General features: G+C 45.3%; 2 protein-coding genes across 6 annotated transcripts in view; one reads left to right on the forward strand and one right to left on the reverse strand.

Annotated features, from left to right (window-relative positions):
* The window catches only part of HVCN1 (hydrogen voltage gated channel 1), a 33,193-nt gene extending 32,793 nt beyond the window's left edge, over positions 1–400 (forward strand). For all 4 annotated transcript variants that reach the window (XM_040619932.1, XM_040619931.1, XM_040619933.1 and 1 more), the window contains one exon: positions 1–400. In XM_040619932.1, the coding sequence (XP_040475866.1) occupies positions 1–66 (66 nt within the window). In that variant the 3' untranslated portion in view covers positions 67–400.
* TCTN1 (tectonic family member 1) overlaps positions 368–16,914 on the reverse strand; it is a 27,710-nt gene continuing 11,163 nt past the window's right edge. The window contains exons 5-15 of one of the 2 annotated variants that reach the window (XM_008688887.2): positions 14,517–14,604; positions 12,884–12,993; positions 11,344–11,370; positions 7,235–7,369; positions 6,589–6,714; positions 6,121–6,206; positions 5,435–5,575; positions 4,190–4,352; positions 1,839–1,964; positions 1,290–1,434; positions 368–455 (exon numbers count right to left, since the gene is read on the reverse strand). In XM_008688887.2, coding sequence (XP_008687109.1) covers positions 1,291–1,434; positions 1,839–1,964; positions 4,190–4,352; positions 5,435–5,575; positions 6,121–6,206; positions 6,589–6,714; positions 7,235–7,369; positions 11,344–11,370; positions 12,884–12,993; positions 14,517–14,604 — 1,146 coding nt within the window. In that variant the 3' untranslated portion in view covers positions 368–455; position 1,290. Of the gene's footprint in view, positions 1,435–1,838; positions 1,965–4,189; positions 4,353–5,434; positions 5,576–6,120; positions 6,207–6,588; positions 6,715–7,234; positions 7,370–11,343; positions 11,371–12,883; positions 12,994–14,516; positions 14,605–16,914 lie in introns of both variants that reach the window. The other variant, XM_008688886.2, reaches the window with a different exon arrangement.

The following is a 16,914-nucleotide window of genomic DNA, read 5'->3' on the forward strand; positions in this document are numbered from 1 at the left end:
GAACGAGAAATTGAAAGACTGAACAAGCTATTGAGACAGCACGGACTTCTCGCTGAGGTCAACTAGACACGTGCCTGCTCCATCCCAAAGAGAAGACCCTTGCCTCACAGGCTTGTGCCTCTGATGAGAAAGCCAGCTGCCCGCCCTGGGGCCGTTTGGGGGAGAGGTTTGGTTTGATGCCTTTGCCTCAGCCCCACCCAACTTGGATTCGGGGGGCTGGGGGGAAAGTCTATGGGAAGGCTCGCTCTCTCTTGGCGTGACCAAGAGCTTCCCATCCCATACTCACCCCATATCACAATGTATCACAAACTATATTTTCTCATGTTGACCACTCGACTCTTGCTTGAAAATGAAGGCAAAGCTGGACTACTAGTTGTATATAAAATTTAATCTCATCAAATATACTTCTCACATTTCGCATGTATGAGAAACCAGTGTACCCTTTCATGAGCATTCTGAAAGACAAAAGAAAAAAGGAAGCGACCTTAGCTACCAGCCCATTCTAGAAAAGTCTTGTCTTCTCAAGCTGTTTTAAACAGTTCCTCTTCACGCATGTTCCCCCAGAGGTGGTTCTTAGCTCCTCTGCAGCCTCCAGCTTCTAACTGGCTCTACCTTGTTCTGCCACCTGACGTTTTTCTCAATTACTGTACGATTAACGTATAAAAGAAACTCCTTCCCTCGGGCCCTCCTACTCTATTCTTTCCAGCATCAACTGTGTGGAACTGCTCTGTGGCATCCCAAACAGCCCACCAGATGGAGAGCTCCAGTGCCTGCCACCGAAACAGCAGTTAGACCCAAGACTGTGTGGAAGGAAGATGACACTGGGGGAAAGATCCCCTCATGTGGCCGAGTACTCTACTCGCATGATTTTATATACAATATTTTGCTATTTTTGTATTCCTCTCCATGGGACCTGAAAAGGAAAGAAAACCTGAACTATAAATAATGAGTATTTTAAAAATAACTCACATTGAAGCAGAGGATGCGTAAACTGGATAAACCCTCAACACCTGCACTACTTCCGGGTCTGTCCCCTTTACCATCTTCCCAAAGATGCAGTTTGGTTTCCGCACATGACCTACGTGCTGACTGGAAATCACCAAGACCAGATGGTGCCCCATTCTAAGGTCAAACCAAGGAGAATAAAATTTCCAAAAGGAGGGGAGTGAGTGGAGAGGGGAAGTGTGTGGTCTGAGGGCAACCCCACAGGTCAGAGGGAGAATACCGGGATGTCTCCCAGGGAGCCCAGGCCCCACAGCACTCGCTTCTAGAGGCGATGAACAACTTACGTCAAACAAACGGAAAGAAGAAATTAAACGGCAGCTTGGCATTGATGGTTGGCCGAGCTCTGAAGCCTGCCTCCGCAGGTGCAGACGCGTCCACGAAAGCAACCGCAGTGGAAATGAGAACCGTCCGCTCATTTCCTGAGTTGGTCTGTAACACAGAGAGAGTTGCAAGCCCTGCCTTCCAGGGTGCGCGCGTGTGCTCGGGATAACAAAGCTGGGACAGGTGTGTTCCCTTCCTCTCGCGACCACGGTCAGTGCACGTCCTGCGCATGAGGAGGGCTCCTCAGCCACTCAACCGGGAGAGTTTCTACCTAGGTTGTCCTAACCCACCAATGTCAGTCCCAACCCCATTTTCAAAGAATTTTAAAGATCAAATCTAAACAAGAATGCTAGTGTCAATTCAACTGTTGTCAGTGAAAATGCTGAACTGTTTTAAGAACTCAGATTAAATTTCAATAATAATCTTTTTCACAAAATAAATTTCACTATCACACTTGAGTTTTGTCTGGACTTACGTCTTAACCCACACCTTGAAACCCAAGTTAGACCTACCTCAGGAAAGGAGGATGAAAGGAGACTTGCAGTTACGTTTACTATCTTAGCCTGTGGGTTCAGTAAGGACCCGTATTTAGTCCACTTCACTTCTATAACCAAAGCCACCGGGAGCTGGCAAGAATCCTGCACAATGAAATGCCATTAATCAGTCCAAACATTACACAACCTCATGTCAAACTTACTCTGCAGTTCAGAGTTTTAATTATAAAATGTTTCACATATTACAAAATGTTCTGAACAAGAGAGTGAAGAGACTCTAGAAGTTCAGATAAAGACAGCTGAGAGCACATATTTTAAAGTACTCGATGCTCCAAAAATATTTTAACACCTAAAGTATCATTTTTCCATCCGCTCCTGTTTCTAAAGAGGCCAGCATTACTTGGAAGCTGTGGAGATTCCCAACACCGAACCATGGGACCTTGGGCCTTAACTGCCCCAACTCCATCCAACTCAGAGATTCTTGAGGGGAGAAGCTGGCATTGGGTGGGGAGGAGAGAGAGCATGGCATTAGTCATAGAAATTAAGCCTAATGGCGTCTTCATGTTAAAATGCACCTAGAGGAAATGTAAATGCTTTCTTTTATTTAATTTCATCACTTGACAAGTTGTTACACGGCGGGGGGCGGGGGGGATACAGTTAAGTCTGTAAGTTGTCAAAGATACTAACTCTTGGGGCACCTGGGTGGCGCAGTCGTTAAGCGTCTGCCTTCGACTCAGGGTGTGATCCCGGCATTCTGGGATCGAGCCCCACATCAGGCTCCTCCACTAAGAGCCTGCTTCTTCCTCTCCCACTCCCCCTGCTTGTGTTCCCTCTCTCGCTGGCTGTCTCTATCTCTGTCGAATAAATAAATAAAATCTTTAAAAAAAAAGATACTAACTCTCCATGTGAACCGAGAGCAGCGCTGCCACAAGCCAGAGTGCAGGCCAGAGACCTGGGAGCGGGCCTGAGGCCTCTGCCCCAGGGAAGAGTGGCCAAGTGGGCCTTCCCAATCCTTTTCCTGCCTTTACACCATGTTTGTTGGCAAATGTGATAACCGCTGAAACTGCATGACAGGTAGAAGGAATTCCATTGTAATAGTCGACTTCTGTGTATGTTTGAAGTTTTCCCACAATAACAAGTTTTTAAAAATATGCCTCTTCAGGGCATGAAAGGCTAGCAAGCCTGCTAAATTTGGTGCCTGCCAAAAAGGCACTGGTGGAACTCCTTAGCTGGGAACTGCCTCTTAGGAAGGTCACAGGCTGAAAAAGCCTGTGAGTATCTGTTATTAGGAGAAGAGGCAACACGCAGCCAGTCGAAGCTGGGCCTGGCACATGCGCTCGGGTCTGCTGCCAACTGAGTTTCCTGCAAGGTGGATACAAAACCCGCTCCAGGACCTCTGAGCTCCCTGCACCAGCACAGACCCCGAAAATGCGAATGTCTGCACTGCCTCTCCTCCCAACCTGTCTTCCCTTCTGAGGGGGTAGTAACAATGTCTTAACCCACCTCTGAGAAGCCAGAAGCAACGTGCCTGGTTCACCGAGGCGGCAGAGCTGAGCCCAGACTGAGCAGCTGAAGAGCAGGGACTGAGTAATCATGGGTCTCTGCTGGGGACTCAGGAGGAGGGCCAGATCAGAGCTGGAGAACTAGTGCTCACCCCCACTGGCCCCCTGCTATTAATATGCTAAGCAGATAATGAGAGGCCTGAGAAGCTGCGACAAGCAAAAGCTGGGCGATTAAAGGATAAGATGGAAAGCACGCCTCCAGTGACGGGACCAGCCCACACTCTGACGGCTGAGACAAAAGAAAAAGGTGGGCAGAGGAGTCACGTGTGATCAGGAACGTCTTCGTGGGATGTCAACTTCCATAAACTCTTTCAGGAACTTTGGAATTGAAAGCTCTCACAGGTGGGCTGCCTTTATAGACCAGGGGACAATGGCTGGGACGGTGACGTGGACAGGAGGAGTCTCACTTTTTGCCACAGTCCTCACACTCCTCGGCCCTATCACGATGCCTCACGCCACACCACAATGATCGTAGGAATAGTCTCCTACATCCTTGGTGATGTGCGGAGTGACCACCAGGCCCCACAAATGTTACCTCATTTACCTCAACAGGCCCAGGAGGCTGATACTATAGCCCACTCCGTATTCACAGGTGAGAAGACAGGCTCAAACCCTCAAAGGCAAGCGGGGTAACAAAAGGCAAAATCCGTTTTCAAGACCCAGGCCCGTCGGATAAAAAAGCCCAAGTTCCTACCCAGGCCGTCCCTCTGCCTCAACAGGTGCCCCCCGCCCCCTCTACCTCCCCACAGGGCGGAGCAGTGCGAGTGGGAGAGAGCACTCGCACGTGGCCTTCAACTTCCCCTTTACCTTCATGGGGGATGCCTGGGTGATGAAGTGGATGGGTACCCAGTCCAGCACATCCTGGGCCTGGGAATCTCCAAAAGGCGCCACATAGTCTGGGAAGCCTTGGCCCTTCAGGAGGCTCTTCACTTTCTGCACTGCGAGCTGACATGTGATGGCTTTGGGCAGTCTTTTGGGAAGGAAAAAGAGGTCAACGGAATGGGGTTGTTGTTCATTCCAACAGTTCTCACAGGCCTCAACAACACGCAAGCCATCTCCGGTTGCTTTATTTTCTCTCTCTCCAAACGGATTATTTGACAGAAGCCCAAGTGTCTCTAACTCTGAGAAATCTTGGTTGGCCAGGGAGAAACGAAACTGCATCCCACTGAGATACTCTGTACAAGAAGAGTTCTGTAGCCAAAAGTTTGGGAAATATCGCATGCCCATGTCCCTCCTGGAGCACACTGGCATATTAAAGGCTCTGAGAAGTCCTTACAGCAAGGAAGCATGTTTTTAATTTGGTTTTCCTCAAACATTAATTGGACCACAGACATACCCCTACTGACTCCTTGGAAATGTAATCCAAGGAACACCCTCTGAGAAATACTGGTCTAAAGGGATCAGAACCAATAATGTAAATGGTGTGTGTTGGTCTAAAAAACACAATAAAACCAAAGTATCAGAAATAGTATTACTCATACGTTATTGACAGATTTGGGAGTAAATTTCCAAACAATCAGCTACAGGAGCTGCAAGTGACCGTGTGCAGTGTGGGGGAAATGAAGTACGAGCTGGCGTCTTTATAATAAAGCCACGCAGGGCTCTTTGACATTTTCCACTATATATACACGTTTGATGCTAAAAAGATAAAAACAGAGATCACATTCAGGCTTCTTCTCACTGGGGCTGCTGCACTATGTATATTAAAATTCAGAAATACAGGAAGGACTTTCAAGCAAAGTATTTTTACTGTGAACTTTAAGTGCTGTGCAACCTTCAAACCCACAGAAGCCTTGGGATTTTTACCCTGCCACATCTGATAAGAAAAGTGATTGCAACAGTTTTCCTCTGAATCACGACAAATGGTTTACGGTTGTGAAAATTAAAATTAGAAAACCAAAGTACTGTCACTAGTGCTAACCGGTCACACCGTGGCTCTCCCATGCGCTCACTGGCTGATGCAGAGGTTCGATTAGAACGGGGAAGAACAGGAATGCTTTGTTTTCTGATCAACACAGACAAGGTTCCAAGAGAAGCAAGTTCCTCTCTTACCTTAGTTTACAGCCAGACTGCATATCATAACCAAACAATACTGGGGTCCGGATCCCCTCAACTGCTAAGCAGTCTTGCTCAGCTGTGCTACGAAGAACAGTAAGTTGTCCGAACCTGTTCATGGTCTGAATAATCCCAGATATTCATAGAAAGTTAAGGGACAATCACTCAGTACTGCTTAGCAGTCTGATTCTCAGGACACGGTGACACGTGTGACATGAAACATGACTGAAACCCAAATATCCCTTCTCCAGGCCGCTGTGATCTTGACAGTTATTTCCCAGGGCAGAGCAAAATATAGCTCTATTTTCCTTGAGTAGTAGATTCTCAGAAGAAAAATCCTCAGAAACTGTTCCTCCAAAATCATTCCAAATTTTCAAAATTACTAAATTTAAGAGTTTCTGCTTGAATATGTAATTAAATATATCTAAAAGTCTGTCAACTTTTCTGTCCTAAGATTTTCGTCATAAAACCCATGTTCCTGGGCCCTGCTATTCCACCCCCAACCACCGATGTCCACACAGCCCCATTTGCTGTGTAGCAGACCCACCACCCACCAGAGCCACCCAGGCGAAGTCCGGGCCAAAACTAACCTCCAGCCCACAGGACCCTCAGCAATAAAGAGAAGAGCAACACACACACGTAGACAGGGAAATCAGCCTTCTCCACAGAATCAAAAAGGATATCCCTTCTGAGGCTGAAATCCAGCAGCTAATGGGAGCCCCACAACATAACCAGGGTTTCCACTGAGAGGAACGGGCTTTGTATTTTGCTGAAAGACAATGCAGAAATGCCCCCAAATAATTCTCATTTTAATAAGGAAATAGGGTGAAAATAAAACACTTTTCACAGTAAAAATCAGGGATTTCCAACCAATAAAAGAATTTCTCCCCCTACTCAGAACTATAAATATATCTGCTGAGTGTAGGAGTACATCATTCTATAAAAGAACAAGCTCGCGTGGAAGAGAATCTTATTCCGGGAAAGGAAAAAGATACAAGGACTCTGCCTGATTTCGTAGCGAACAAATGCTACATAAAGCCCTTTGTTTCATACAAGTGGATTGACAGTAAGACTTCTAAAATGAGACTTTTTTCCACTAAGAAGCTGTATTACTTGCAATTAAATACGTGTACAGAATTCATCCAGCTTACCTGAATGAAATGAATTTCGAACTTCTGCTCGAGTGGAACCACTGCCCTGCTCACCGTCCCCAGAAGGAGAGCGAGGCCGGCCTGCGTTATCTCACCTGCATCCGTGTACGTGACGCTGTACTTCGCCTGAAAACAAAACGGTACTCCACACACACCTGTGCCCGCGGCACTCGGCAGCTGCATCAAGGACTCAAAATACACACAGGAGGCAAATCCCTCCCCATTGCTCCACTTGTAGAGGCTTCTCTCTCCTGTCCCATCAGATTTCAGGAGGTAAGGCCTCAGCACCACCCCCAGCTGACAGGGTCACCTGCGCCTCTCCGTACCTAGTTACCTGAGTTCCAAATCAGCAGGTTTGAGCCAATGGGATTGATCTCTGCAGAGGCAATGTGTTAAAATAATAGCAACAAAACCAAATTCTGACATATTCTTGAAAGTCACTAGGTTTGTGGAGAAAAATCACACGTGATTATTCCAGAGACCTTACTTAAAGCAGCACCCTCCGAAGACACAGCGTACCCGCAAGCAGGAGAGCAAGCCAAGAACGCCGACACCTCGGGACGGGCGTCCGGCTACCCCCTCAGGACCATGCAGCTTGAGTCCGCCACACACAGACTCAGCTTTCCAAGCCAAATCGGGTACCCACCTCAAGAACGACGTTAGTGCAGATTTTAACGTCCCCAGCCTCAACAAGAGTCTGGTTCAATACGGCCACGTCCTCCAGTCGGGTTAGTGTTTTATTCAGAGACTGAATGAAGATGGACAGAACAGTGATGGGGATCTGCAAAGTAAAGGAGACCTGGCTCACTAAGGACACTGTCCAACAGAGATGAACGGGTCCCAGTGACGAGAACCTGGAGACAAACCTCTGCGGATACACTGCCAAGCAGGGAAAAGCACTCACCAGAACAACAGGCGTACTCTAACTGCACACCCGCAAAAATGCAGATATTTATACGTACATGGCTTTACATAGAAAATACTAGAGAATATAACCAAAACTTTAAAAGTGGTTCTCTCTGAAAACCTACGTTCACACAAAAACTGTACACAAATGTTCACAGCAGCATTCATAACAGCCAGAAACTGAAAACAACACAAATGTCCATCAACTGATAAACGGAAAAATATAGTATATCCATATAAAAGAATATTATTCTTCCATAAAATGGAATAAAGTGCTGATTCATTCCACCACATAGATGACTCTAGAAAACATGCTAAGTGAAAGAAGCCAGACACAAAAGGTCACATATTACATGATCCCATTTATAGAAAAGGTCTAGAACAGGCAAATCCACAGAGACAGAAAGTAGACTCGTGGTTGCCCGGGGCTGAGGGAGAGGATTGGAGAAGAATGAGGAGTGCCTGCTGATGAGCACAGGCGTTCTTTCTGAGGTGACGGAAAATATTCTGGAATTAGGTAGTGGTGATGGTTGCACAACCTTGTGAATACACTAGAAACCACCGAAATGTACACTTAAAAATGGTTTTCTGGTATGTGAACTATATCTCATTCACATGCACTCACCACTCCATCACGCCACCCAACGTGTATACACTCCCCTCCACAGCACAGCTACCGACCAATGCGCTCGCTCTGCACACACAGGTGCCCGTGCTCCATAGTCCTAGGGCACATCCCCTCATCCCCACACCCTCCCTGAACATATGCTCGACCCGATTCATGCACAACTTCTACACACACCCTTACGCATGCACACTAGGTGGTGGGATCGTGGGAAGAGAAAACAGAGACAAATCTTTAAGCAGAATCAGGAAGCCCTGAATAACCCAATGCTATTAGAGGACATATTTCATTTATGGCCACTGGCAGCACAGTGACAAGCAGCAAGCAATCCTTTAAATGGCTCAACCCTCTAGGGAGTTGGGCCTCTTCATACTGTGTGACAAATCTGACGTTTGCGCTAAAGGTCAGCACTTAGAAACCACTGTTTAGGAAGGAATCTACCTTGTATCTAGTTGTTTATATTGCTTTGAACTTTACCCTCAATTGTGTACCATGCTGTTTATAATTCAAAATTACTAAGTATTTAAGCTGTCATTTTATAAACAGTTCTTACTATTCATGACCAAGAAGACCTGTGACTGTCCTTGTAAGTCAAACCTCTAAGGACGTGACATGGTTCAGAGGCAAAGACAAGCCGTCATGTGACAAGAGTGGCAGAAGGGCAGTACCAACCACCACGACACCCTCTGCGTAACAAGCCCTCCGGCTCGGTGTAAGCGTTACAGAGGGAGTCCCTTGCTATGAGTCCGTGAGCTCTTCAGTGTACATCCTCAAAGACAACGCTGGATTATCTGGACCTACTGATCCCTGATTCAGCAATAATACGGGGTTCCAAGAAAATGCACACCCTTCCACACCAGCCTCTGACAGAGCTGTTCCAGTGGGATGTGGGCGTGGTCGGCAGAAACCAAAGGTCCAGGTTAGACAAGCTTTGGAAAGACGGATGGATGAATGTAGGTGGCAAGAGCTGCACTGGTCTATCAACAGCCACTGGAATGGTCACAGAATGAAAATGGTAGGGCTACTATGGTTTCCTGAATGTCCTATTCGGTCATATCCCATTCCCATACTACCTGTGGCAAAGAACTAAAGGATACTTAACAATGAAATTATAGGAGCCATAACTTCCTCTTTCCTAGATGGTTCAATAGATATTGATTCCAGGCAATCCTAACAGGCTGCACTTAATGGGGAGCCTGGATCCAATTTTTATATTCATCTTCTAACAAATCTTGGAAGTTCTTTTTAAAAAAACTTTAAGCAACTCTCTGATATGAGTTGACATGTTTGTCCATTAGAGCACACGCTCTGGCGTCACACAGATCTGAGTTAAAAGCCCCGGTCCACCACTTCCTGACTGCATGGCCACAGGGTGCAAAGAAAGAATATGTATGAAGCTTGTAACCCGGGGCCTGGCACACAGCACCACTCGTCCAGTGTCGTGGTTGAGAGTAAGGTGTTTGGGGATTCCTGTCCCAACTCTACCACTTCCCCACTGGGTAGCCTTGAGCAAGCTAATTCATTGCTCTGTAATTCATGTGCCAGCGAGTGACAACAACAGGACCTACCTCCTAGGCTTCCTGAGACAACTAACGGACTTCAAACATGCACAGGACTTACAGTGTATCGCACACAGTACATGCCTTTCCATAACATCCCATCGTCCTCACGATAGGTCTTCCCTGCTTGATTGAACCGATCCCCTAGGCATTCACTCAATCAACACATCACCCACTGAGTGCCCAATACATACTAGGCACCCCCTTAGCACTACGTATGTATCACGAACAAGGCAGATAGGGGTTGCTGCCCCCACAGAGAGTTCAAGTTTTGAATGGTAGAATCAAAGCACTTTCTAGAGGTTGGAGGTATCTGAGAGCTAGTCTATTATATGGTTTTCAAACTGGGTTCCCGGGAGCCATAAGACTCCTCAGAAGGACCAAAAAGGAGAGAGATGGGAAAGCCGGGCAGGTGGAGGGCTCTGGGCCAGCTCTAACCAGGGGCTTTGGATTCAATCCAAGTTACACACTAGGGCGAGTTCTGCTTGAGATCACATTTGAAAAAACTCTCTAACTAAAACAAGTTTGAAAACATCTTCACAGATGAGGAAATCCAGGCCCACACACAGAAGTGTGTCATATGACTGTTTCCTTCCAAGTGTCCACCCCAAACACATGTTTGTGTCTCGAGACTTAATGAAACCAGTTACAGCAGGTATCACGGTCCCAAGTGCTGCCTGGGTGCCAGACGCTGCAGCGCACGTCATGTGCGTTCTCCCACCTGAACTTCACGTCGGCCTCTGGGGCGGACACTTACCATCTGCTGGACAACTGGGGGGCGTGAAGCACATGTCACATGAGAAAATAATGGCAAAGCTGAATTTTGAACCAAGGCCAGCCAATCCCATGAGCTCTGGGAGACCGTGACAAGGCCAACGCCTTGGGCCTCCTTGGGGACTGTATTCACAGACCCAAAAATAAGGGTTAGTAGATCCATGTTCCTTTGCTCTGACATATCCACAGAAGGACTTGGCCCCCCTGAGCTGGGGTCCAGCAGAACCTACACCCACACCTCAAGCCCTGAAGCTACACCAGGAGCGTTCCGGCCCTACACAGCTGTAGGCATTCACGGGGCAAGATGTTTCTATCTTCCACCAGACAGACAGCATCTTGGAGGCTCGCCAGCTCTCTGGACAACAGACCAAGAAGATCTCAAGGGATGCTGGGAAAGCGCAGAAGCCAACCACACCCACTGTCCGTTAACACAGCTATGCCATTTAAATATGAAAAAGTGCTAACTGGGGCGCCTGGGTGGCTCAGTCGTTAAGCGTCTGCCTTCGGCTCAGGGCCTGATCCCAGGGTTCTGGGATCGAGGCTCACATCGGGCTCCATGCTCTTCTGGGAGCCTGCTTCTTCCTCTCCCACTCCCCCTGCTTGTGCTCCCTCTCTCGCTGGCTGTCTCTCTCTCTGTCAAATAAAAAAATAAAATCTTTTAAAAAAAAAAGGTGCTAACTGTGAAAACAGGGAATTTGAAAATCTGCTCCTTTTGTAATTACAAAAGGGTCGGCTACAGAGCCTCCCTATTTCATCAGTGCTTGCCTTTTGGCAAATGTTGTTACTGGCAGTAAGGTATCCTTGCAATCCTAAGTGTATTCATTTCAAAAGCCTTCGAAATAAGACCACTTACTATAAACTATCTTACTTTCCATCAAGAAATACTCTTACCTCTCCCTTTGTTCCTAAACCAGGCACCTAAACAAAAAGAAACAAAAAAATTTGTTAAGTACAATGGAAAGAAACATTTTTATTGCTTTTTCAGACCACAGGTTAAAGGGCATAATTATCTTATTAAAGACTTCATAAAGAGAAAAACAGAATTTCCTTAATCAAGACTTGCCACCTACATATTTTCATATCTATGTCATAATCAAAGAGGTAACTTTGTCTTCCTTCTATTTCATTTCCTTCAGATTAGAAGCTTAATAGAATAGAGCAGGCCCACGGAGCTGGTCTCAGGAAGCCTCCATGCTTCAGTGTAATCATTCAGTACTTTCCACATGGTCCACAGTGCTGTGGGGGAAGACGTGGCTCCTGGCTGCCTGGTCACCCTCCAGTGCCTGTCCACACTGGAAGGCCACTATCGCTGGCCCAGGTGATTTCCAATACCTCCTATCTGCTTTTCCCGCCTCTGCCCAAACCCCTCAATGGTGAGCTCCTGCCTCCCCAACACAGCCAAGCACTCCTTCCGAAGGCCTCGACCTCCCTTCACTTCTCATCCCCGTCTCCCCCAGCCTCACTTCTCACCACAAGACACCCTACAGGGCCAAAGGGAGCTTTGGCGAGGGGGCTAAGTAGACATGTTTGGGGAGGCCTGTACAGACAGAGTTGCACCTGCACACCTGACAGGCTACTTCCAGGACCACCATGAGAAGTCAAACAACTAGAAGAATTCACAGGCTTACGTAGCTGACTTACGAGAAGAGGGGAAGAGGGAATGGGAAGGGAGAGGAAAATCTTCAACTAGATTCTGAAGACTACAGTCTGGATGAATACTGATGTCATGGACCACCCTACTCCCTTCCTGTTCCCCCCAAAATAAGGAAATCAGATGGTGAGGGTTCACAATAATCATATGGTTTTTCATCATTGAAAAAAATCTTCACATCTTGCAACCCTTCAAGCCATCCACCAAACAGGCCAGTGGCCTCTCTTATCCCTTCAGGCTTCAGTCACTGCAACCAGATAGAAGGGCCCTCTATACTGCCATGACCTCCCGTGACCTCTTCTCCTTCTCCAGCAATCCTATTTCCTGCCTGTTCTTTCCTGCTGATTTCATCTGCCAACCACAAAGTGGATTTTCTATTCTTTTCGGGCCTGCCTCTCAGAGAAGTATCTTTTTGGTGCTAATGTGATCATTTCTGTCACAGACATTAAGATGTTTTTATAATTTCTAAAGTTTTCAATTCTTAAAGTCTTTTTTTTTTTATTCAGGAGAAAGACATTATTGGTTACCATCAAAATGAATGAAAGCCAAAAAACAAAACAATGAATAAAAGCAAAATATGAACTATATAAAAATAAAAATTATTTTAAGTGATTTTTTCAATATCTTTGGTATCAGTACACCAAAGAACTAGAGAAGAAAAATTTAAACTTGAGTTGTCAATCACGTACTGAAATTATTCTATACTTGTCATACTTCAAAAGGGTGCAAAGAATAAAAAACAAACCTGACAAATAAGTTTCACTTCAAAATAATTCTTACCCTCAAAATTTTAGGGCTGCTGTAATAAGCCATGCTCAGGGCTTCAAGTTCTTCACACTGTTCCAAATTTATCCTTCTGGTGCACTTGACAGCTTGGTTCACCAGAAATGCTGGAAATCATAACATTCCCAAGGGAAAAAAAAAAAAAGAGAAGAAAATTTTCAACTGTCCAATGGTAACTAAAAAACTGTAGTCTAAGTAAAACCATAAAATAGTTACAACACAGATACACAACATGCTTAAAATGGGGCTTAAAAAGTATAGTTTTAATAGGTAATACACTCACATGACTCAAAATTCAAAATGCACAGAAAGATACTGAGAGAGTCTCCCTCCAACACTTGTCCCCTCTCACTCATCCTCCCAGCCACCACCAGAGACAACTGCTTGTCCCTAGGGAGAATCAGCATCAAGTTTGTTGTGTATCTTTCTGGAAATATTCTATGCAAATAAAAGCATATGTGTACATATATTTTTAGTATTTCTTTCCCCTCTTGGAAACAAACACATGCTATATATTCTACCCTTCGCTTTTTTTTACTGAACAACGTATCTTGGAGTTCAGGCTATCTTAGAACATGAAGAGCTTCCTCCTCCTCCTCTTTTTTTTTTTTTTTAAGGGATAATTAGTATTCTATTATAGATATGCCATAATTTATTCAAGTTCCACATTAACAGACACTTGAGTTGTCTCTAGCTTTGCCATCACAATGCTGCAATCTACTGTTTTGCAAGCCGGCCAGATTCTGTAGGACCAACTCCTAGAGGCAGAACAATGGATCAAAGGGCATATTCATCTGCAATGTTAACACCTATTGCTAAATTGCTCTTCACAGAGGTTGTACCAATTTGTAGTCCCACCAGAAATGCAGAGGAGTGCCTACTTCTCCAGAGCCTGAAATTTCTTCAGCTTTGCCAATCCATTAGATGGAAATGGGATCTCAGTTTGGTTTTTAATTTACACTGTTCCTATTGTGAGCAAGGTGGAGTCTTTTCAACAGAATCCACTTCTGTTCCTATACGAAATGTTTCATTAGGCCACATGGCACCACACACCACTTAGCTAGCTTCTTCCAGTGGTGCTGCCTTAAGGACTGGAGAGCCACGCCTGCCGCCCCTCACAGTAACTCCACAGATTCTATGACGCTCTTGAAAGAAGCAGGTCCCATGGGAGGCGGCTGTGTGGGCTGCATCCCAGCTCCACCACTGCCTGAGTGAGCCTGAGCAAGAGACAATGTTTCTCAGTTTCATCATCTAAAAAATGAATAACCTGGCCTTCAGGGATTACTGTGACAACCAAATGGAAAAACACATTCAAGCACACACTGAGTGCTTAATAAATACTAGTTACTGACAAACTTTAGCCCCAGTAGAGAAAGAACTTTCCAAAAAGGGTTAAACAACTGAGCAGGCTGGTTTCAGGTAGTGAGTTCCCCATCACTACAAGTGCTCAAGCAGTGACTGCATACGGCAGCAAAGATGTGGTTGGGAATCTGACCTGCATAACCTTTGAGGCCTCCTTCAGCTCTAAGACTGTTTGCAGTTGTGAAGCCTGTTTAATTATGACTACTATAAATTTAAACTAAGAGCAAACTCTGTTTATAGAGAGAAAGAAAAATACCCACAGTCTTACCTGCGGGGTTATCATCAGTGCACAGAGATGATGTAAGGGGAGAGGGAAATCTCAAGAATGAATCTGAAGTCTGCAGACGAGCCCCATACTGCAAAGAGACCAACCAACAGCTATTACGGTGCTATGAAAGCACCCATGCAACACACACCGGACACCTACCATGTGCCAGGCAGCATTACGGGCATCAGAAACACAGCGATGAGCAAAAAAAAACAGAGGTGGTCCTTGCCTGCGTGGAGCTTACACCCAGCTGCCCTACCCCTTTCTTTCAAGGATATGTGTTTCTGTATGTGCATGGTTTTTATTTGCAGGATTTTTTTTTTTTTTTAAGATTCATTTATTTATTCGAGAGAGAGAGAGAGACTGTGTGTGTGCGAGTGCACGCATGCCAGCAGGGAGAGGGGCAGAGGGAGACAGAATCTCGAGCAGACTCCCGGCGGAGTGTGGAACCCTACATGGGGCTCAATCTCACAACCCTGAGATCATGACCTGAGCTGAAATCAAGAGTCGGATCCTTAAAGGACTGAGCCACCCAGGTGCCCCTGCAGGCTTTTTTATACCGGAAAGGTATATAAGAAGCTGACATAGTGTCTGCCTCTGCAGACAGGGACTGGGTGGCCAGGAACAGGGGTGAGAGAGGTAATTATTTTTAAAAAGATTTTATTTATTTATTTGACAGAGAGAGCACACACAAGCAGGGGGATCGGCAGAGGCAGAGGGAGAAGCAGGCTCCCTGCTGAGCAGCGAGCCCATGGGGCTCGATCCCAGGCCCCCAGGGTCATGACCTGAGCAGAAGGCAGATGGCCAACCAACTGAGCCACCCAGGTGCCCTACGGTAATTATTTTTTACTAGCAGTAATTATTTAAATAACAGATACAGTACACATTAAAATCATAACACTGATGGGCCTTCGTTCCCAAAACCAAACCACATGAAACCTTTCCCCAATATTCGAAACAAAATTTACAGCTATTGTGCATATAACCAATTTTCTTGAATTTAAAAGTATCCAAATGCTTTGGTGCCAACAAGGATATGGGGAAATAAATCCTCTCCTTCACTGGACCTGCGAGTTTAAACTCCTGTAATCTTTCTAGAGGGCAATCTGATATGGATATTTTAAGTTTCCATTCATTTTGACCAAGTTAATCCAGTTACAGGAAGGTATCCTAAGAATTTAATTACAGATATAAGGATCTATAAGAATGTGCACGGTGGATTATTTATAATAGCAAAAACTGGAAACAAATGTCTGTTAATAGTGGAATGGCTCAATAATGAAAACTGATACATCCACAGAAGGGATACTTTGTATCACTAAAATGTAGCTCCAACAGTAGCTCTTGACAAGTTACCTGCCTATATGGAAGTTGTTCTTATCAGTTAAATGGGGACAATGATGTATCCCTTTTAGGATCATATGAAGTAATGTCTGGAAAGCTCTGCAAGAAATGGTAACTTTTATACTGATACGGGAAGATGTGTAAGATTTATCACTGAATAAGGAAGCTTACAGAACAATGTAGATAACTATATCCTGCTTCTGTACAATATTATATGTATATTTTTATAGATACATTTTAAAAATCAGGAATATAAACCAATGTGTTAACAGTGATTTGCAATATGCATTTTAGTGGACACAGAGCCCTTCCGATCCTATGTACTTCTATACTTCTAACTTTTAGAATTAGCACAGGATGCTTTTGTACTTCTCTTTAAAGATGCTTCCAAAAAAATCTGAAGCTTATTCAAAGTTAATGCACATGACATTTACAGGTTTACTAATGAACAGACATAAAACAGCACACATCCTCCTAAAGTCTGTAAAACTAAATACAGCTTTGAGAAGAGGACCAGGCGCCCCACCAGTCCACTCCGTGTCCCCAGCAGCATGACTCAAGCACTCTGCTGCATCTTTTGAGGTGGAGAAGCACAAAGAATTCTGCAGACAAACGCAGGCTTACTAATGAATAAAAAACTTTACACCCTATGTTAGAACTACTCATTTTTAGGGGCGCCTGGGTGGCTCAGTCGTTAAGCGTCTGCCTTCGGCTCAGGGCGTGATCCCGGAGTTCTGGGATCGAGCCCCACATCAGGCTTCTCCGCTGGGAGCCTGCTTCTTCCTCTCCCACTCCCCCTGCTTGTGTTCCCTCTCTCGCTGGCTGTCTCTCTCTCTGTCAAATAAATAAATAAAATCTTAAAAAAAAAAAAAAAAAGAACTACTCATTTTTAATATTTGTGATCTTTGATTTCTAGGCACAGACATGAAGTTTTTCCCTCTATAATGTGAATTCTGTCCCGGGGAAGCCAGTTTTGCTGAGAACATACTGAAAAATTAACTTACAAGGATAGGATACTTGCAACAAGATGAGTGGACTTAATGAAGTTCTTGGC

This window comes from Ursus maritimus, unplaced genomic scaffold (assembly GCF_017311325.1).
Source record: "Ursus maritimus isolate PB19 unplaced genomic scaffold, ASM1731132v1 scaffold_33, whole genome shotgun sequence".
Lineage (NCBI taxonomy): Eukaryota > Metazoa > Chordata > Mammalia > Carnivora > Ursidae > Ursus > Ursus maritimus.